General features: G+C 40.8%; 1 protein-coding gene across 4 annotated transcripts in view; it reads left to right on the forward strand.

Moving 5' to 3' along the window:
- Positions 1-1585: 1585 nt before the first annotated feature.
- The window catches only part of LOC122570335 (disintegrin and metalloproteinase domain-containing protein 10-like), a 163426-nt gene continuing 145208 nt past the window's right edge, over positions 1586-19803 (forward strand). For 2 of the 4 annotated variants that reach the window (XR_006317789.1, XM_043732503.1), the window contains exons 1-2: positions 1586-1917; positions 14622-16590. Coding sequence is in view for 2 of the 4 variants with exons in the window: in XM_043732503.1 (XP_043588438.1) it covers positions 16500-16590 (91 nt within the window). In the remaining 2 variants the exon portion in view is untranslated. Of the gene's footprint in view, positions 1918-8374; positions 8503-14621; positions 16591-19803 lie in introns of all 4 variants that reach the window. The other 2 variants (XM_043732504.1, XM_043732505.1) reach the window with 2 other exon arrangements.

Here is a 19803-nt window from a genome sequence, read left to right on the forward strand (position 1 = left end):
AAAACAGTTACAAATAATTACGAGTTACCAGGAATGAAAGATTGATATTAACTTCGCAGCTTCATCCGCAAATAAATTTCTAGGAATTCATTTTTATCTTTAATTAAGCACCGTGAACCGCATCGTGTTCGATATAAGCCTCCCCCCGCCCCTACTTTCATGTATCTTTATTTTTCCATTTGCCGAGAAAGATTCATTACCAGAATTTCTGCTTTTCATCCGAGTACACGGAAGCTGTGTATTTGAACAATTTATATCTCCTTTCTCTCTCGTTCGAACATGTTCGTCTTTGAAATACGATCACGTAGCTTTACGCGACTGATACCAATCTCCAGTATAATTCGACTCGGCTTTCATTGCATCTCACGTTTGTGAGCGTCGAAATATAAATAGCTCTCGTTACGAATTACCGTGCAAACAACATTGTTTCGCGAGAACCAACGCGAACAGAAGCGGAACACTCGCTTATTTAAAGACTCCATTTATCTTTTAAACATGCGGCTAGTAGTCAAATCGAGCTTCAACGAAATTTCACGATATTTACATTTTTCGAATCGTCGCGTCTCTCGTCGTTTTGTCTTGCCGCAATTTCTCTTCTTTCCATTAATCAAAATATCATCGTATCACGAAAGATCGAGCAACGATCGGCCTGAAATTTATTTTCCCATTTTATATCCTCAGATATTCTTGATGTCGTTTAATATTCCATATATTTCCACTGTTTCCGTAAACAGAACTCTGCAAAAGTTAAAATTACGCGGGGATTCTACAGGTAGACCACTAAAAATAAATGTATACCAGCGAAACAAGAGAATCTGCATCTGCGTTGGCTTTAAACAACATCATATTAAAGTCGATTAAGAAACCATTAAAATTAGCGGTGAATATTAAATTACGAAAAGTTTAACGCTACCGGGCTCGTTTAATAATTCTGCGCTCGTAGTCTCACGGAGCGTGGTGCAATTTCGTGTTGTATCACCGGCGATGAAACTGATCTTCAAAAATAAGTAAACATAACGTACTGGTGTTTCTACGCTTCCTGCGCTCTCCAACATCTTTTTTTCTTTTTTTTTTTTAAATGGGGGAAACAAACTAACGAAAAATACAAATACATTAAATACAGATGATAGCAGAAAGTTGCTCAAAATATCGTGTAACTTCATATTCCATCGATATCGAAGCTGGGCTGTCCGATATAGTTTTTCTAAAAATAGGAAAATGCAAAATACAAATACACTAAACACGGAAAATAATAAAAAAAATACACCTGTAAAATTTCCAATATCCCTCGAATCAATTATCGATTCTTATGCCTTTTCTTTGTCACTTCTTCCTAAAAAGCCGCTCCCGTTTTCCGGTGAAGGCGTCCACGAGTGTAAACAGAATGAGATACGTACCTTTCAGGTTTTGACAACGGGCCGCCAGGCCAATAATCGTCCGATCATACACCGTACAACTTTTCCACCCATTTTTCCGTTGGCTCACGGCTTCACGTTCTCGGGGTGGGGGCCGCAGCGAGGTGGGGTTCGTAGGACGGCAAGCAGCAGCAGCGGCGGCAGCCCGGCAGTCGTTCGGGGTGGTTTCGGCGCAGTAGTACACCGCGAGCATTCCACGAGCTTGTACACGCGTGCTCGCGTTCCTACACGTCCCTTTCGACTCCGCGTCGCGTCATTCTTTCGCGACACGTGATGATTCTTATTCCGCACATCGTCTTCACGTCGTAAAAAGATTCGCCTTTCTTCCGCGCGAGCTTCAATTTTCGCGTGACGTCAAGATTTGTCGGTGGTGAGCATTCATGCCGATTAGAAAACGACGTATGGAGCGGCTCGTGCTTCGAGGCTGGTTTCTCGGAGATTCCTGTACTCGACGACGCTGACGAGACTCGTTGGGCTGTGCATAGAAGCTGCTTGCATGTCGGTAAGTATACACCTTTTTTTCATATCGCTCGAAAGGGGTGCGAACACGTGTTGGCCGAGTAACGACACGGCATCAAATGTAGTTACGACTTTCGTGTGTTTATTTACAAAACGGTTCGGCTCGCTCGATAGAGGCGTTGTGCTAGAGTTTTCGTAAACAGAGAGAGTCTGTTATTCACGATTCGTGGAATCGCCGGTGACTGTTAGTGTTATTGTAACGGATTATTTATGTTCTCGTATTTCTTGGAAATATGATACGGTTTTACGTAGATTTATTTACAAATATCGTAACCTCGTTGTGTATTGTCACGAATAATCAGAATGTTCGTGTGACTTTCTTATACGTGTTTGCATCTCGAAATAGTCGACATGAATTATGATTAGCGATTTACTAAGCTACATTATCTTGAAGATAAATGGTAGATGTCATGGTTTTGTTATAACAATCGTCATTGCAATAGCGTATAAGTGGTAACCACGAGTCCCAACCTTTAATCTTCATTCAGTTAGAGTCTAATCTTTTCAATTCGTCAAACGAGCAGACTCCTTCGTCATAATCAAGCTTATTGATCATCGAACCGCAAAATAATTCACGAGGGTCTTAAGCGTTTCACACGCGAGCTCGCGATCTAAAGCCGGCTTAACGTCTCATTCCAAGAAAGCCCGCGTTGTCGCTAATTTTCCGCTCTCTCGTCGATCATCCTGAAAGTCCGCCGTCAAACCTTCCCCGAGGGCATGTTATCACGACGAAGGAAAAAAGCCGCGAAACTCGAAAGCGAAATCATTACGTTTCCTTGGGCGACGGTGTCGCTTTATTACCACTTTTTTACAAGCATTATCGCACGATCCACGATCGCAGATATCCAGACGAAGTTGCAAATGTCGCTGAAAGTGAACTAACACGTGATCATCGGAAACTTTTCAAACGACTACTTTACGCTGCTATATATCAATGTTACGATCTATCACGATTTCTTTTTACGATTTTTTTACGACCGTTGCAAAAACCTAGATTAATAACTTTATATTTAAGAATGGAACCAGATGTATTTCTCGAGTATTGGATTTTTTCATTTTGTTTTGTGAGCTCGTTTTTCTCGATTGGCGAGTATTTCTCGTGGTTCGAAGGACTGTACGTTGCATTCAGAATGTTTAGAGGGAAAAAGCGAAGGGTAGAATATCGAATGACGTGACTTTCCAAGCGGCACCGCCGCCAACAGGTGGAGGGCCATTAAAACAGGTGGAGGAACGACGTTGTAACGACGCACCGATCAACGCTCTCGCTGCCAAATTACCAAATTAAATGCGTTGGAACATGGTACAAGGATACGAACAAGAAGAATTGCTTCTTCGAAACTGTCTTCTCGACACTGCTTACCAGTCTAAAGAATTCTAGCTTGTTTTAATTGTCGCTCTCAGCGGAAACCAAATTATTATGACGAGCGACGAATATTGCATTTCGTAGTGATAGAACCAAGTGTCTGAATTTACTTAAGAAATCAAATTATTCGTACAGTAGAAAGTAATAAACGTGAGATAGCCACTTGAGTCAGAAGGAAGGCGGCAGCCTTGGCGGCTCGAGCGTTAATTATTTCTTAGAATGATGCGTTGAACTAGTATAAGAGACTTTCATGGTGCCCCAGGGTATCCTATTTTTATTTAGAATTCGACTTAGAGCGTGTGGTTTACCTTACGCGGTGGTATAAAGTTTTATTTCTATGCGAAACATGTACTCCGTTGTTGCGAAGGGAATTCCTTTATCTGCCCCCTAAAACGGGGACGCTGCAATTTAATTTAATTTTGCCGGCTATAGAAGCTCACAGTTTAAAACAAAATTCTGCGCTCTTTCAGAGCTATACGCATTTACACTAAACAGTGTTTTGTAATGGAAGCTGCGTGGCCTTGTCAGCGGAAGAGCACGGCTTTAAAATGCCTGTTAACGTTATGCCTCGCAATTTTTACGATTTTTACCTTTGTTTCACTTTGTTAGATCAGTAAGTAGACGGCGTCCGAATGAAAGTTAGTTTTCACGCCGTAATGAATACCTATTATAAACCATGTAATCTTTACGTAAGGTTATGCGCGTTTAGCCAAACAATACACGCGGCTTCACCTGTCAATAACCGATGCACGATTTCGCAAACAATCGCGCGTGTATAATTTCGGTGGCGAAATTTATTTGTTCGATATAATGGCCGATATGGTTCCGAGATTAATGTTGCGAACAACCATTTGCTATCGTGGTCATGAATTGATTTAGCGGAAGAATAGGAAGACAGTTCAATTTTCAAGATTATCGGACCACATTTTTCGATGGAAATTAAGTCACGGTGATGATGAATTTTACGCGATTTCCGATGATAGATCGATTATTTCCCCGGACAACCACAGCTATCGACAGACCGTGACTTCAGCTACGAATATTTCCAATCTTTATCATGGAAATCTTTACCGATATTCGAAATATCGTTTTCGAAACTCTCGGGAATACTGGGTATTCCCAATTGATCATTTTTATTCATTAATCTGATTCCTGATCGAGTTGCTTTGTTCAAACAGTTCGAGATTATCTTTCGATCCTTTGGAAATATCGAAAAATCACTCTTGAGGTCATTGCAAATGCCGAGAATCTTCGATTGTCCGACAGCTTTTATCCGCCAGTCCGGCGACAGGCTATTCTTGTTCGAACTGTTTCCCTTGAGCAATTTGCACGAAGACACGCGGCGTCTTTTAAATTACCAGTCAGTTGGCGGCGTTCCCACGAACGTGGGTCGCAAGAACGCGAAACAGTCAGGCTGGAAATGATAACTAACCGCAGGAACGCGCGTGTATCGGTCGCTAAAAAAGCACAAAGGCAGAAGGAGACTAGAGCTTGACAAACGGCTTGACTGAACTCGCTGTTCGGAGAGACACAGAGTGCTTTGAGAGACGCGTTCAGATCGTTTAACGAGTCGTTGGCAAACAAATGTGACGAGTACGGTATCTAATAAAGTCGCAGATTAATATTTAGGTCGTCGCGAAACGCGATTCGAAACGGTTGGGCAAAGGTTGCAAGCGAGGGGGAAAAAGAAATGTTTTTTTTTTTTTTAAAGAGAGGTGGGATGGGGTGCAGCGAAGATGAAGGCGATCAAACGAGTTTCTTTCTAGGTCAATGTGATTTCGAAATTTATGTCGCCTCGGGAATCAGGCGAAAACGTTCGATTTCGGTCGAACTGTTCAGACGATGCGTTACGGAATTGGAAAAATTAAAGCGACGGTAGATTTTCTAAGGAATTATTCGAGTACGTAATCGTTTCTTCTATTTCCAAATTTCTCTCGTATTCAGAATACACACATTCGTTTTTCAGCATTAAAAGATTCAGCTGAAATATTATTAGTAAGTTATTAAGATCACGAAGCATTATCTCGTTCGATATTTTAAGATTGTAGAATCTTCGATAAATGAAATAAATACTCGTCTTAATGATGTTTATACGCATTGCGTTTCTATCATTGCGTCTTTAATCAATCTGAACACAAATTTCATCTTTTTAAAGTATACATTTTTTTTTAACACGGTTAATGTCCCGAAACATGTAAACGCGCGGATATTATTTAAACGTATCACTGGATACTTTTAATAAGGAATATGTATGTTACAAATCCCTTTTTTTATGTCACCCATGGCGAAGGATAAAGTTGCGCTAAAGCCTGGAACGGTAAAAGCGCGCCGCGTAAGAATATCCACGGGCGTGCGTCTGGGAAACGTTAATTTCATAAGGGATGAAAAATTGTAAGTGTAATCTGCTAAAACGCGCTTCTTAATTCCAACATTGCTACATTAATAAATCGCGGCCCACCGAATTAACCTAATTTCATATTAGCGCTATTACAAGATGATATATACATCTGCTCGCGTAGATTAAACGTTCTTAATTTTGAAGTAGCAACCGTGGCAAAGTTGATGCGATCTTAATTTCGGATTTCCCACGTTTTTACGAATCTATTTTCTCGTCTCTCGTTCTTTCTCAAATTTCAATTAAAAAGAAGCCGCGTACCGTTAATTGAATCGTGTATCATTTACGTAATACAAAACCAGCTCCTATATCGGCATCGAGTAGAATGTAATTAAACTGTCACGGTAGCAAGAAACCAACAAATTTACCTCGGATAATAACGTCTAGCTTTGACGCAAAGTGCGATACCGTTATCGTTTATCAAGAACCAACGATCAAAACATTCCCTGCGGATTTCACCGATGTCTGGAAAATTAATCAAATGGGCGAAACACAGTGAAGAAAAGCGACAGAAAGTCAGAGAGACAGAAAGGAAACACGAGAAAAGGACAGGGATAGAAACGAAGGCAATTGGTTAGACTCGGTCGTGTAACTAACCCGGCCTACCGATCACGTACAATCAGACAAGATTCATTGAAAATCTGTAGCTGTGCCCCGGGGATGATACAAAATTCTGGTCTTCTTCCGGGGTAATTGAATCCCGGTGCGCGGCCAGCCTGTTCTCCACCTGCTTTCCTATCTATCTCTAACTCTCTCTCTCTCTCTCCTGTGTTCCATTCAGTCGACCGAACTGGAACATATACGCGGCCTTGCAGTTTATTTTCCATCCATCTTGCTTTACGATAAGACAGAAGCAATATCTTGCTACAGGTGGCTGAGTATACGTACCTCTCATTCACGGCCACTCGTGTTCAAGCCCTGGTTCCCGCGCGTTGCTTCGCCTCCAGGCCACGGAAATTTCTCTCGTCGTGTATGCGTTACACGTAACCGTGTTTCGTGTGCCGCTTCGTGAATCAGAGGTACGGGAAACATCGAAGATGCGACTTTTCCTTTATAGCCGAGTTATCAGCTCTTTCCAGAGCTTTGGTGGCTTTTCGTCTTGTCTAATTGGTGCATTGGACATTTTTTTCTCTTTTTTGAATCGGGTCGAGTATTTGGATGTAATTGGGGAAACTCGTTGGGAAAATATAACGAACGACGAAACGGGAGATCGCAGGGAAAAAAATTAGTTAAAACTCTGTTTAAAGGAATATACGAGTGTTTCATTTAAACTAAATCCTATAGCGACCAGTAATCTGCATATCGGAGATATTAATTAGTCTGGCTGTGCGCAACGCGATCGCAATAAATAAAACGCTGGAGCGTAAGCGCGATAACTCGGCATCGAGACTCGTTTTACTATGCTACGTTATTGCCAGCCGCTTCATAGTTTTCGCTCGAAATATCGTTTTTCCGCGGATCTTCCGCGCGTTTTCTGCAAATAAATCCTTTCGCCAGTCGATGGGAAAAAGTTTGATGATGCCATTAAACAAAGACTGGCGCTGATCTATTTTTCGGCGATAAAATATCGCCGAGATCTATATCAACCACCAATTTTAGTTAAATTTGTTACGGCGTACGACGATCTCGTATTTGTGAGAAATCCAATGAAAATCGTATTTTACGAAGTGTACAAAAATGTTATCGGTATATTGGTGTAATTCGTAATGGATAGGCTGTGCAAATATTACGGATAAATAGAATTTAATTTTCGCTTGGTGTTTCTATCGAATTAAATATTTCCAGAGCGTACGGATTCTCGTAATTCCGTAGCAATCGATAAAATCATAAATAATCATTTATCCGTGTTTCTTCCATCGTTGTTCCGTGTTATTGAAAGCATTGGAGAGATATCATGTATCTATAATCAACCAGATATCATGCACTACAGTTTTAATGAGTTTAACTAAACACACATCGTTAGTGGGCAACCGCGATTTTTATTTACTTGAAAATGCAATCTGATAATCTGCCTGGAAAAGTATGTAATTTATGTTGGCTATGTGTAGATTTATTATTTACTGTAGTTAATACCAAAATGAAAACGATTACTTCGTATTTTTTCATAGTAGCTTCATAAATTTATAACGAAATTTTGGGGATTTTTCAGGATTTCAATGATTTTCGATAAAATATGTAGATAAAGCTTGTTTTTCCCTTTCATCGTATATCTCTTTATGTATCTTTTATTTCGGTTTCCTTCTATTTTAAACGTTAACAATCCTAGTGTTAATTTGAGCATTAAGGACGAAGGTAAACCAAACTTTTTTCATTTTTTTAAACATTTTTCTGAACGTGAAATAATAGAATCAATTAACTCTAGTATGCTTTATTAATTATGCAAAACTGGAGGAATTCGTTCCTTTTTTTCGCCAAAAAAGTTTGTTCAATTTCGTATTTGAGGTGTTGCAACTTCTTGAACGAGAAGTGTATATATCGTGGACAGCTGTATGATTTGTTGACCTTTTTTAAATATTCTAATTGATCTACTTTTACACTCAATTATCCTCTTGCCCCCGGCAAACCATTATCCTCTAAATCTCTTTAAAGCGTTCGCTCGATTTTCGTTGCTCGTCAATAGGTAGGTCGCAACAACGATTTTGTAAGAAAGCACATGTACCTACAAGAGTTAATCTTACGCAGGTGTACGAGGAAGATCCAATTAAACCGCGTTTGGCTTTTCGTAAGCTCGGTCTGTTGGGAAATCCGGCGGAACAGCAGCGTTCGTTAAGGCATAGAAAGGGGAAGTGGCGATATAGCAAAAAACTCAGGTAATTTTGGTTGTGCTCGACTGTGACCAATTAAAAGCATCACTCGAAACAAGTCTCCTGCAACGGATAGAGTCAGTCATTCTAAATTTATCAAAGACGAGACTTTTCTAGGGTATCAACGTTTCCCTGCTGCTGCAAATTTTTTCATATTTTCACGCTCCGCGATTCGTAATGCGTGCGTAATAATTTCACCTCCCGGTTTGCTTTGATGTTCTCTTACACGTACGTTATGAATACGTGACACGACGTTGAAAAATGCATCGGTCGAGTGCAAGACGATCTCGAGTAGCGACAAGTTTTTCGAAAGGTTGCTCTCGACGCGTTAAGTGCGGTCAAAGTTCACGCCCGGCAATTTTCAACCCTTTGTTCGTTCGCGTATCGAGCGTGAACGATATATCGAGGCTTGATCGAGTATTTTTAGTTAATTTCCTTGCACGTGAACTCGCTTGTCAGAAGCTCGATTAATCAAGTGTATCGTTAAACGTACGTGTATTTAAGCTTCGTAGCGTTTAAATGGTGAAAAATATGATTTCGAAGCTTCCGATCGGTTTACGCTTAAAAGAAATTAATTCGCAGCGAAATCGCATTAGAGAGATGTTCAACCATAATGCTGTTCTCGTACGATTTAACGAGAAGTAACGGTACACGTATACCGGGCGGTGTTGCTGTGGCCTATTCGAAAGAAACGACGTGCAGTAAGTCGCGGAAATCTCGTTTAACGTTGCTTTTATTTCCCTCCTGTCTTCCGCTATCGCTTTGTAAAGCAGCTTCATTAAATTTATTATCGCGCAACATCACTCGCAAATATGTTCTAATTTTCCGTGGAGGATAGGAACCGACCAGGATTGCGGTGTCTCATTATGCCGGGAATTTATAAAATCCTCTATCGGTTATAATGAGAAAACGTGTTTGTGTTTCCTGCGAACGTGCTCTAATTACACAAGCACCGATGTATGTATTATATCTTTGAAAAGGCTGGCGAGTGCACCACTTAGAAAATATATTATTAAATTTATCTCGCTCTTTTCATCGAAACAAATTGGTTTCCGTTCTCAACCTACTACCTTCATCCCTCCTTCGACCCTCTGCCGTATGCAGACGTATAATGTAACGGCCAGGTCTGCACGACTCGTGTATGCTATATTATCTTTATTTCCATGAATATCCTGTAAACGTCTAATCGCTCGATTACTTAACCACGGCGAATGTTTATATCAGCGTATATTTTTTAATGTACATATATAGAAGAAAGATGCGGAGATTACGAAGATTGATTTAAATTGACGCGATTAAAATCGTAAGAGGTTGCTCTACCAAGTTGAATTATGAAAGGACGCGCTGAAACGCATGGTCGCTTTCTTAATATTATCCTACAGTTACCAAGCAGATGAGAATAATTCGTTATTTTTCACAGATATTTTGTAGATTTTATCCTCCAACTTAAACAATTTATTGTCGATAAAAAATATTATTAAATTAGTCAAGCACCATGCAAGGGTTAAAAATATCTCACGTCACCTGTGAAATGTTCCAGATGTCTAATGATCTTTCATTTTATCTTCAAACTTAAGGAATTCTGATAGGTTACGAGTAGATCAAAAATGAGCGAAAGAACACAGGACGGTTAAACAGTTATCAGCATATTGAAATGTTACAGATGTTGTTTAAGTTATGCAGGTCAGAGGAAGACTTTTTTCATACCATTGGAATATTTCAATCCGCAAAGTTGTAAAAGCGCGATACGTCCTTCTTTTCACGTTGCGTCCAGCGTCTCCGTGGTGAAAGCACGGCTTTGTCGTGGCGTCGATCGCGATAGGAAGTGCTCATTGAAGAGCACAGAGCCAAAAGCGAGCGAGCGCGACAGTAAGTCGCCTTTCACGCGGTCCACTTTACCGGACGCCACTTGCCGGTTCACGGTCTTCTTACCTTCTTTTATACGGACCACTTCTCCGCCACCGACGGTGTCGCCCTAGTTCAATGCGACCCGTTCGCTCGTAAAACCTGTACGTCGAACAAATAGCGTTGATTTTATTGCTACACATCCGGAGGAAACGCGTGCGAGCTCCCTTTTCGCTTCGGCCTCGAGAAATCGACCGACCCAGCGAATTTTTCATTCGAAGGCTCTCAAAAATGCCTTTAACCATCTCGTATTTGGTAACTCGCGATAGAGTCAGAAAATTAAGCTTTTTGGGATTGAATGTTTCTTCAGCAATGATAAAAATGTTTGTTAATTGGTTTGTCGTTCGAAAACTAAACTTTATTTTTTTTATGAATTTCTCAATTCACGAATCCAGTAATTAGTCCAACCTCTTAAAAAACAGAACCTATTCTCATGAATTTATGCCGCAAGGAGATGGCATAAATAATCATAAACTCTAAGATAAACTTTAGAAGATAGTATTTGTGATCGTTATTTTTCTCTGCATTTCAGTTTACGTAGCTCATTATATTGCAGGCATTATTCATAGTAGAAGCACCTGACGTATTTTGCAAAAGCGATAGAATAATTAATTACTTGTTAAAGTACAGCGAAAAGAAAATTTTCTGTCGATAAATTTATCAGTTTTGTTTTCTCGATTTCATTACTCGAGTGTATGATTGTGTTTAACTACACAGAAAAGAAATCATTTGTTTCGTTTAAAAAGAAACCGCGTTTTTGTCAGTTTTTCTTGGTCGAGTGTCCGCTCTGTTAGCGACAATTAAAAATGGCAAAACGACCAGCATAGGCATCAGAAATGGCTAATTATCATGTTAATTGCGTTTCGTCGGGGTGCACCGTGTTAAATCGGTATGCAAAGGGACGCGTGACTAAAGCAAGACGCGGATGAAACCGGGAGTTCCGTGCAGCAGGTGATAAATAGCGAAAACACGATAAGGCGCAACGAAAACAAGGGGGAAGCTTCGCAATTAAAATTCAGTAACTCGCTTACCGGAGTACACGTCTCGATTGTAGTAGTATCCATTTAATACGATAAAGCCAGCGCCGCTTTACACCGAGTACAAATCACCTCGCAATCACAGCTTTCAATTGCTTCTACGCGAAACGATGAAGTGTTACGACTACCAGGCTAGATTCAAATTAATAGTGTATTTTGTGGCCCTCGTTAATGATCGCCCACGCCATTCAATCGTTAGTCGTCCTTTCATATTTAACGCTCTCTACATATACACGCCTATCCTCGTAAGTATTAGGATACTTACACGTAGAGAGATAAATGGCAGAAACAATTAGAGAATTATTAAAAGCTTCAACGATTGAAGATTACAGAGGAAAAATACGATGGCTTATCATATTTTCCCTTGTGGTCTTCAATTATTATCCGCTTTAAAATTTACAAAGATAGAGACAGATTATACGGTTTGAACATACGTGAAGGATTTATATATTCAATGTTTAATATTAAACCGATTATTTCATCGTATATAAAACTAGGAGATGTCGAACGTAATTTTACATTTGCAGTAAACAAGATATTTTCTCGGTTCATTTATACCTGTTGTTGCGACCTCTCAACTAATTGGCGATCAGTTAAATTGAAAAATTGGAATCGCGAACCTTGAACGATATTAACGCTCAACGTGAAGGGAGATTAAACAGTTACAGTTTGATTGTGATTTTTGTCTGTTTATTTGAAGTGTTTAGTATAAACGTGAGAGTACGAAACGTGTTTAACGTATTTAATCGTGTCTTATTCTCGAAGCGCCTGGTGTTTATATTCTAAGTATAAAGTTACCCGAAGTAAGTAGGGGATGTTCTTTCGTCAACATTTTCTGCCAGGTTGGAATCTATGTTTGTCCAATCATGTGACTGTTGAACTGTCGTGGGCTTCTCGCAAGTGGTGCGTCTTGCGCATACCTGGTCGAGGGTGCGTAGCGTAACGTCACGTTAGCGACTTCATCCGGTCGTCCATCGTGGAATTCCAATCTGTGGTCGAAGTTTATGGCACAATATGTTGCCGACGTGATCTGAGTTGTGAACTTTATAATGTGCAATGTGGAAAATTTCTGAAAAAATATCAGGTGTGCTGTCCGTATCGTAAAGTTGAGATAATCTTATATCCTCAACACCTGTTATTTTTTAGAAGGAGAGTAATTTACTTACTGTCTGCCCTAGTATTTTTCTCGCACGATAATATTCCTTCCGGAATACTCGGTTCTGTTATCACTCACAACACCGTCTTGCTGGTTTCTTATCTTTCGGAGACAAACAAGCTTTCGTTGCGTCGAAAACAATGCCGCTATCGCTGGTTGCATGTAAATTTTTCTTGTACACGACATTACCGCGTATGGTTACTCTGGCGCCTCGAAACGAACGTTTCTCTCGGGGAAAATTCTCGAGAGAGATTTCTTAAAGTTTCCGAACAACAGATAGCAGCAATTATTATCAGAGTTATTTACGTTTGTCGCCGGTTATATCGCAGCATGAAATATTACAAGTTAAAGACGTTGGTCGAGAAGCAAGGTATAATAATATTTTTCAAATACATTAATTAATATCAGTGAGAGGTAACTGTTGTCCTGTTGGACAAAGATAAATCGTTCGTTTAATTGGATTCCTCTAACAATGCAGAGATGCAAGGAAGTGTAAGGGGTGAAATATTTAGCGTGAGCTGCACGACTAATTAATGAAACGGGATTACGGTATAATAAACTGTGCGGCAGCAATTGTTCGGATTTAATGTACCAATCGTTACATTTTCTTTCGAACTATAATATACGTCCGTCATCGCGTTAACAATTGTTTCTTCATTGGCACGAATAATGTCTTCGTAACATTAATCAACGAAGAAACTAAAATATCGTTATGGATTCTGTTCTCTTTCTGTTTGTTTGATTTGAGTGTTACTCGCTGTAAAATTCAAGAACATTAGAAATAGATTTCTGTTCGTTTCTTGATCTCTTGAGTTCGTTTCTTAAGAGCAACTTGCTCGTGTAATTATAGATGATAAACCCATGAAATTTAAAAAACAATCAGGTAATTAATTATGTTTGGAATGTTCAACAGAGTACGAAAATATATATTTAATCCCTGAAACACGTAGAATTACAGTTTTCATAGCATGCAGTTAATCGTTGAATTTTAAAATCGCTCATCGTGTTTTCTGCTTGTTATCATCGATAATATTTCAGATAAAAACTAATCGTCTTTTTAATTTTCTGTCGCTTTATACGTTGGCTTTAACGTTCCAAATTATGATCATTAAATACTCGCAATATTTGTCGCGGTACAAGTACGAATTACACCACTATATTTGTGAAATATTCAAAACGGTATAAAAAATTGCAAATGCAAATGTTTATCAATCTGTGAAACTGTACTCGGAGATAAAGTGCGGCTATAGAGAACCCTGTAAACGTTTGGGATTAGTTTCTGGCACGGATCAAATTATGTCTCTCCATCGAGCTTCTCATCTAGAAGTGTGGCAAGGCAAACGAAGCGAGCCGACCGGATAAAGAGAAAGGGAAAAGCGCGAGAGAAGAAGAGAACGATGCTCGGTGCAAAACATTTTCAGAAGCGAGGTCCCGCTCGTTAGCGGCGTGCGAATTTTATTTGCATCCTATTAAAATGCAACTTCGCTAAATACTTCCAATACTTCTGCGTTCGTGACCCGCTCGATAAAGTTGCAAGTGTTTTGCGGTTGTGAAATTAAACCTTGCGCGCGCACTTATTCACCGATCGTAGAAAAAAATAGTCAAACAAACATTGTAGCAATGAGATTCTAAATCCGAAACTTTTTAAATCGTAATTGTAAGCTTCGATCAAATTAGTGAAATTGCTTGAATTCGAACCAAGCGGAACAACAGGTTTGCATCAGCAGAGTGTTCCAACCGGCTTAAAGTCGAGTGACCTGATTAGCGAGAATGGGAATAGAAATTTGAAACGGTATTTCGAGTCAAGTGAAAACGCTCACTCGATTTCAAATAATTTGAAACGCTTTATTAAAAATTAACATAATTTTTTTTTACTTGAGATGCGCTTTAGAATTCGAAAACGATTGATCAAAGAATATTTGGAATAAAACGAAGGAGAGGGTTTCGAGTTCCTTGAGTTAATCAAAGTTTAAGCGTTTCTAGTTGTACAAGAACGGAATGAAACGAGTTGTTGCATCGTTTTCCAGGCACGCATCGCTGGAAACAACCGCGAATGTTGTTGGCCGAGCTGTGGACAAGCTGTGGAGCGTTGATCATCGGCAGTTCCTTTGAACGGTGAATGCCGCTTTAATAACCAGTCAACCACGCGAAGTATTTCATTAGAGGCCGGAGATCCTGGTGGCGTTGGAGGGACAGGGACGAAGAAGGATGGGGCGTGTTGGCGTCGCGTGATACGAATCCACGAGTTTAGAGGAACCAGAAGCTTCCCTTTGACGCTGTTCTCTCGTCTGGCGAGAAAGGAAGTACGATGTAGCACGATTCCGCTACGACCAGGGGCTACGGAAAGTTTAATAAGTGTCCGCTCGCTGTGACTACTACTTACACATGTTCCGGTGTCATCCCACCGCCAACGGAGATTTCTATCGATGTAACTGAACTGTCTCCTTCAAGGATAAAGGTTTCGCCTTGATCCAGGGATGCATCAGTCAAGAAGCACCTCATTCTCCGCCAGTTCGGTTATCGAACGTTTGCCAGCGGCAGTAGAACGAGGGAGATGTAGTCAGACATCGACATCGCTACAGTTTCATCGACTTTGACGTATTCCAAGTGTTTAGACTCGATTCGAGTAGGTGTAGATTCTAGAACGCTGATAGATGAAACACGAGAATGACAATAACGTCGAACAGATAGAGGTATAGCGACTAGAATCTAGGTTGTTAATAGAGTTGAAATGGATACGACTGAAGAGACTACATAATCGCATAGACGTCTGAAGCCTGAAAACCCGTCCAGTTTTTCCACTAAAATCAAGCAAGCGGATTTCAAATGTGGCTCAACGTCAATCGTTGGTTCTCCATCGACGTGACAGTGATTTTTGGCAGAATTTCCAACGGGTGGGTCGTGATGCTCGACAGATCGGTTTACCAATCCATTGCCTCCTCGAAACAGTCTCGTGCATCCTGTTCTTTCCACTCTCCGCTGCCTCGAAGTGGAATTTATTTCCAATCTGTATTTCCAGCCTGTAGAAACGCGACCGGGGTAGCAGCTACGTATGCACGGTCCGTAGGAACACGGAACTCGATTCGACGAAATAACACGTGGCTAGGGATCAGCAGCCGGGGATCAGCCTCACCTCTCACGAGAATAGATCTGCGAAACGTACTCTAATTCTTCCTTCGGCCTGACGTTCCATTCTTCGAAGAACGTCGATATTCTAACGACAGACAGAAATGATACTTCGACAAAATATAGTACTATAATACAGGCGTAAAGAGAAGTTAACACCAGACGGTACTCTCACAGTTGAAAGAACACAGTAACGACCTGATTCGCACTGGTTTTCGACTAATTCAGTGGCGTGTTTAAAAAGCTTACAGTGAGAAGACAGCACGCACCGTTCGCGTGAAGTCAGTTGCAGCGCAAAAAGGGGGTGGAGCTGTAGAGACTATGATACCAGTTTGATAACGTGGGTCAGAGACTCGGTGCACGGTCGCGAGCAGCTACGTCCGTGTCTGGCCCGGCCAGCCGTGTTCATCCCTCTGGTAAGCAAGTCAGGTTGGTTGGACGAGAGTTCGAGGAGACTCGAAACAAGGAACGAACGATCGGCAGAGTGGGAGTGAGAGAGAAGATAGAAGTCGCAGACGAGGAAAGCAGGGAATACACCAGGTCAGAGAGAATGCAGAGATTATAGAGAGTCTATACGTGTGTGTCAGGGTAAAGAAGAAGAGGGTTAACCGTGGAAGTAAGAGACAAAGAAGGAGCAAAAGGGATTCGTAGGTGGAAAAAGAGAAGAAGAGAACAACGGACTGCAACGTGAACGTAGAAGTTAAAGAAGAGGAGGGGGTGGCGGAGGAGGAGAAAGAGGTGAGAGGACAAGCAGGCAAGTTTCCGTCTGTCCAAAGTGGATGGGGGTGAAAATGTTCGGAGTGTTGCTGGCATGTGTCTGGCTGGTTGCCGGCTCCCCGTTACATCCCTGGCCGCTAATACCGCACAAAGGTATGTGCCCAATCTACTAGTAATTTCTTATTGCTTCTTTTTTCGTCGATGAAATAAACCCGATGATTATGAATCCATTCGACAATACGATTTTCGTATCTTCGTAAGAGCGAGAGGATTATGAAGCAAACGTTCATTCGTCGAATATAGGGAATAAAGTATTTCGTCGTTTCTTTTGTATCGTTGTTGGTATTGTTGTTTATCGTTCTATGCACGTCCGTTGATTTTTTTACATCTTGAACATACGGTCTCTCTTGCGATGCGGTTTGGTAGAACGTCGACAGTTTGTTGCAATTTTTTTTCTCTTTCTTTCCCGGTCCTTTTTCCATCGAAATTACAGGAGCCCCAACGAGAGAGCTCTGGCACTCTTTCACCCTCTTGCTCCCCCCTCCATCCCTCCCAACGCTGTTGGCAGACTGTAGTTTTACGGCTGACGCGAACACCGTAATTTAAAATACTCCGCGATAAAAGAGACGAACGATAACGGCTTAACAACAAGAACAAAAAGTTATTCCATCTCGCAACGTTGATAATCCGATGTAGAAAAGTTGCCCGACGTTCCGTTGAAGTTCTTAACGCTGTGCTAAACGTTCTCTGTCGACTAACGATGATAGGAAACATACTCTCTGGTCGAACCACTGTTGAAAAAAACTGTTGACTTCCTTTGTGCTTTTCTTCGTTAATCCAAACTTCGATCCCCGTCAACTTTCTTCATTAAAAATACGCTCGTTAGGTTACAAAAATAATGTAGCAAGTAATAAGTGGGGAAGTTTCAGTATCGTGGATGTATGTTCAAGTAGAATAAGGCTGCCCTTTGTCAACCACTTCCTATGCATTGCGCGTACGTAAAAGTATTTGTTGAACTTCTTTTACATCTATTCAGTGAAAGAGATGTTATTCGTAGCAATGGTAGAATTAATGTAAATCTTCATTTTATCAAAACATTTCAAACAGAGTATGACTATTTATCAGCCTGGCGTGATGTTGTTCTATCTACTCTGAATTGAGGCTGTTGAACTTTTGTTCACATTTATCCATTCAAAAGAATAATATTAACCGTACCAATTATAGAAATTATACGGATTACCCTCTTTTCTAAGACACAATAGAATTTAAAAGACAATTTAATTTTGTCATTAACAATTGGTCGGAAAAAACATCATTGTAACGACGACAACGATTAATACGCGTTATGTTAACGATCCGGAGTAGGTAATAGACGGTCCCATGGTTGAAAACCATCCTACAGTGGCAGACACAAAGAAAAGTAGCCACCTTTTTCCAGGCTCTTTGTATCGGTATCACCGTTCCCTCTTTTGTGTCGTCGCTTTCTTCAAGCTCCGTGGATGGAAATGAAGACACGAACCGACGGTAAATCGAGCGACGCGCACACCGGAAAGGCACGCTCGATTTCGCAAACGCGCAGCACTGACTATTACGTGGCTTTGCTCGCGTAATCGCGCTTCCATTTCGAGAATTAGTCCATCAGGATTCAACGTCGCGTGAGATCAACCGACTCATGTCAACACCGCTATCGTTTCTTTTCGGTGCACCATTAAAAAGAAAGGAAAAGAGAGAAAGAGAAGAAATGTTTCTACCTTCGTCGAAAAGAGTTGGACCCTGTTCTTTATCCGCGAAAATATCCCACACGGATGTTTCAAACGGTAATTGGCGTAACGTCCCTCGAGTCTGATGCTGATAGACGCAACTGGTTTCGCGAAGAGAATTCCGATCGGAGTTTTTCCATTCTAATGAAATTAATTCGTTAAAACGACGAGAAAGTTACTCGTTGTTTCTTTCCCACTTTAGACATTCTCTGGTTGTCGAGGCTCTGCATCGATTAACGAGTTCGAGGGTCAAACTTCGCCCTCCCTTCTTATCTAAGTAATAACAGAGTAACAAAGTGAAATTAAAAGAATTTAAGAATTGGCAAGTTCGATCGATTAATTTACCAGGCGGGACTTTTAATCAAGAAGCGTTCGACGTGTCTCGGATTTCATTTCGCGCGTTGTTCCCTGTCTCGGGATTCCCACGAGGCGATGGATTTCATTGGAAATAGACGACAGAGAGCTCGTCACGTAGTCCGATAAGAGCGATCCTCGATCAACGCCTCGGTGGTTTGTACGTAGCAGAGCGTTCGAATCGGTGATAGCGATCGCGCGTGCAAAGGCAAACGGGCCGAGACTGATAAATATTTAACCAAGCCGTAGAGACGACCGACATACACGCTACGAGCCGAAAGAAAAATTTAATATCGGCACCCTCGTCACGGTGTGCGCGGTTGCATTACGCGAAAAATGTCGGCGCAATTAGAGCAGCAAACGGAACAATTTCATTACGCCTAGCGGGCAATATATCCCCCGGCAATACGTTGCTTCTAATTTGGACAAGTCTGTCTCAAAAGAGTAACTCATGTGGCAGTGAAACACGGAAGACAAAGAGTGAAATCGAGTCTCGCTTCGCTAGCTACTTCGCCTATCTGATCACGATTATTTGCATTATACAATTGTAATGTTGCATGGGTCGCCTAATGGAACATTCGAATTTTCGATTAATCTTCTCCGATCAAAAATTGAACATTTCATACACTTTTCATGAATTTTGTATCGTTACATAATTAAACATCGCTGTGTTTTCTCGTCGTTGTTGTTTACTATAATTTCTGCCTTTCCCCATTTGTTTAAAAATTGTTAAAAATCGATCTAAAAATATGCGAATCACACGATAGCATTCTTCTTATTATATTACTGCTCGCAAACGGAAAACAAAAAAATAGATAAATATATGCTTGAGTCTCTCGTATTCATTTTTGACTGTTTAATATCTAGATAATGGAAAACTGAAGCTTGTTTGAGCTACATTTTGAAGTGGAAAATAATTAGGCCATAGTCGTATGAATGGTTGAAAGGCGAAGAGGAGTGATATTTGGCAGACAGAAAAATGAGGAAAACTTTGAGCGTTTCAACGCTGGAATGAACGATCCCCAGTGTAAAGTAAAAAAAATGGAAACGAGGCAAATGTCTCTTTCAGTCGAACCTTTGTCAACGCTCCCCCAAATTTCCGTATCCATCTTTATCAAATTCAAGGGAATCACGCTGTGTTGTATCGTATTACGACATTTGCCGTTTAAAGCGTTCGTCATCCTTCATTCCTTTTCATTTTACCTTTCCTTTATCGTTATTTGTATCGTATTTGAATCCGTTCAGATCTCAT

The sequence above is a fragment of the Bombus pyrosoma genome, linkage group LG8 (assembly GCF_014825855.1).
Source record: "Bombus pyrosoma isolate SC7728 linkage group LG8, ASM1482585v1, whole genome shotgun sequence".
NCBI classification, from domain to species: domain Eukaryota; kingdom Metazoa; phylum Arthropoda; class Insecta; order Hymenoptera; family Apidae; genus Bombus; species Bombus pyrosoma.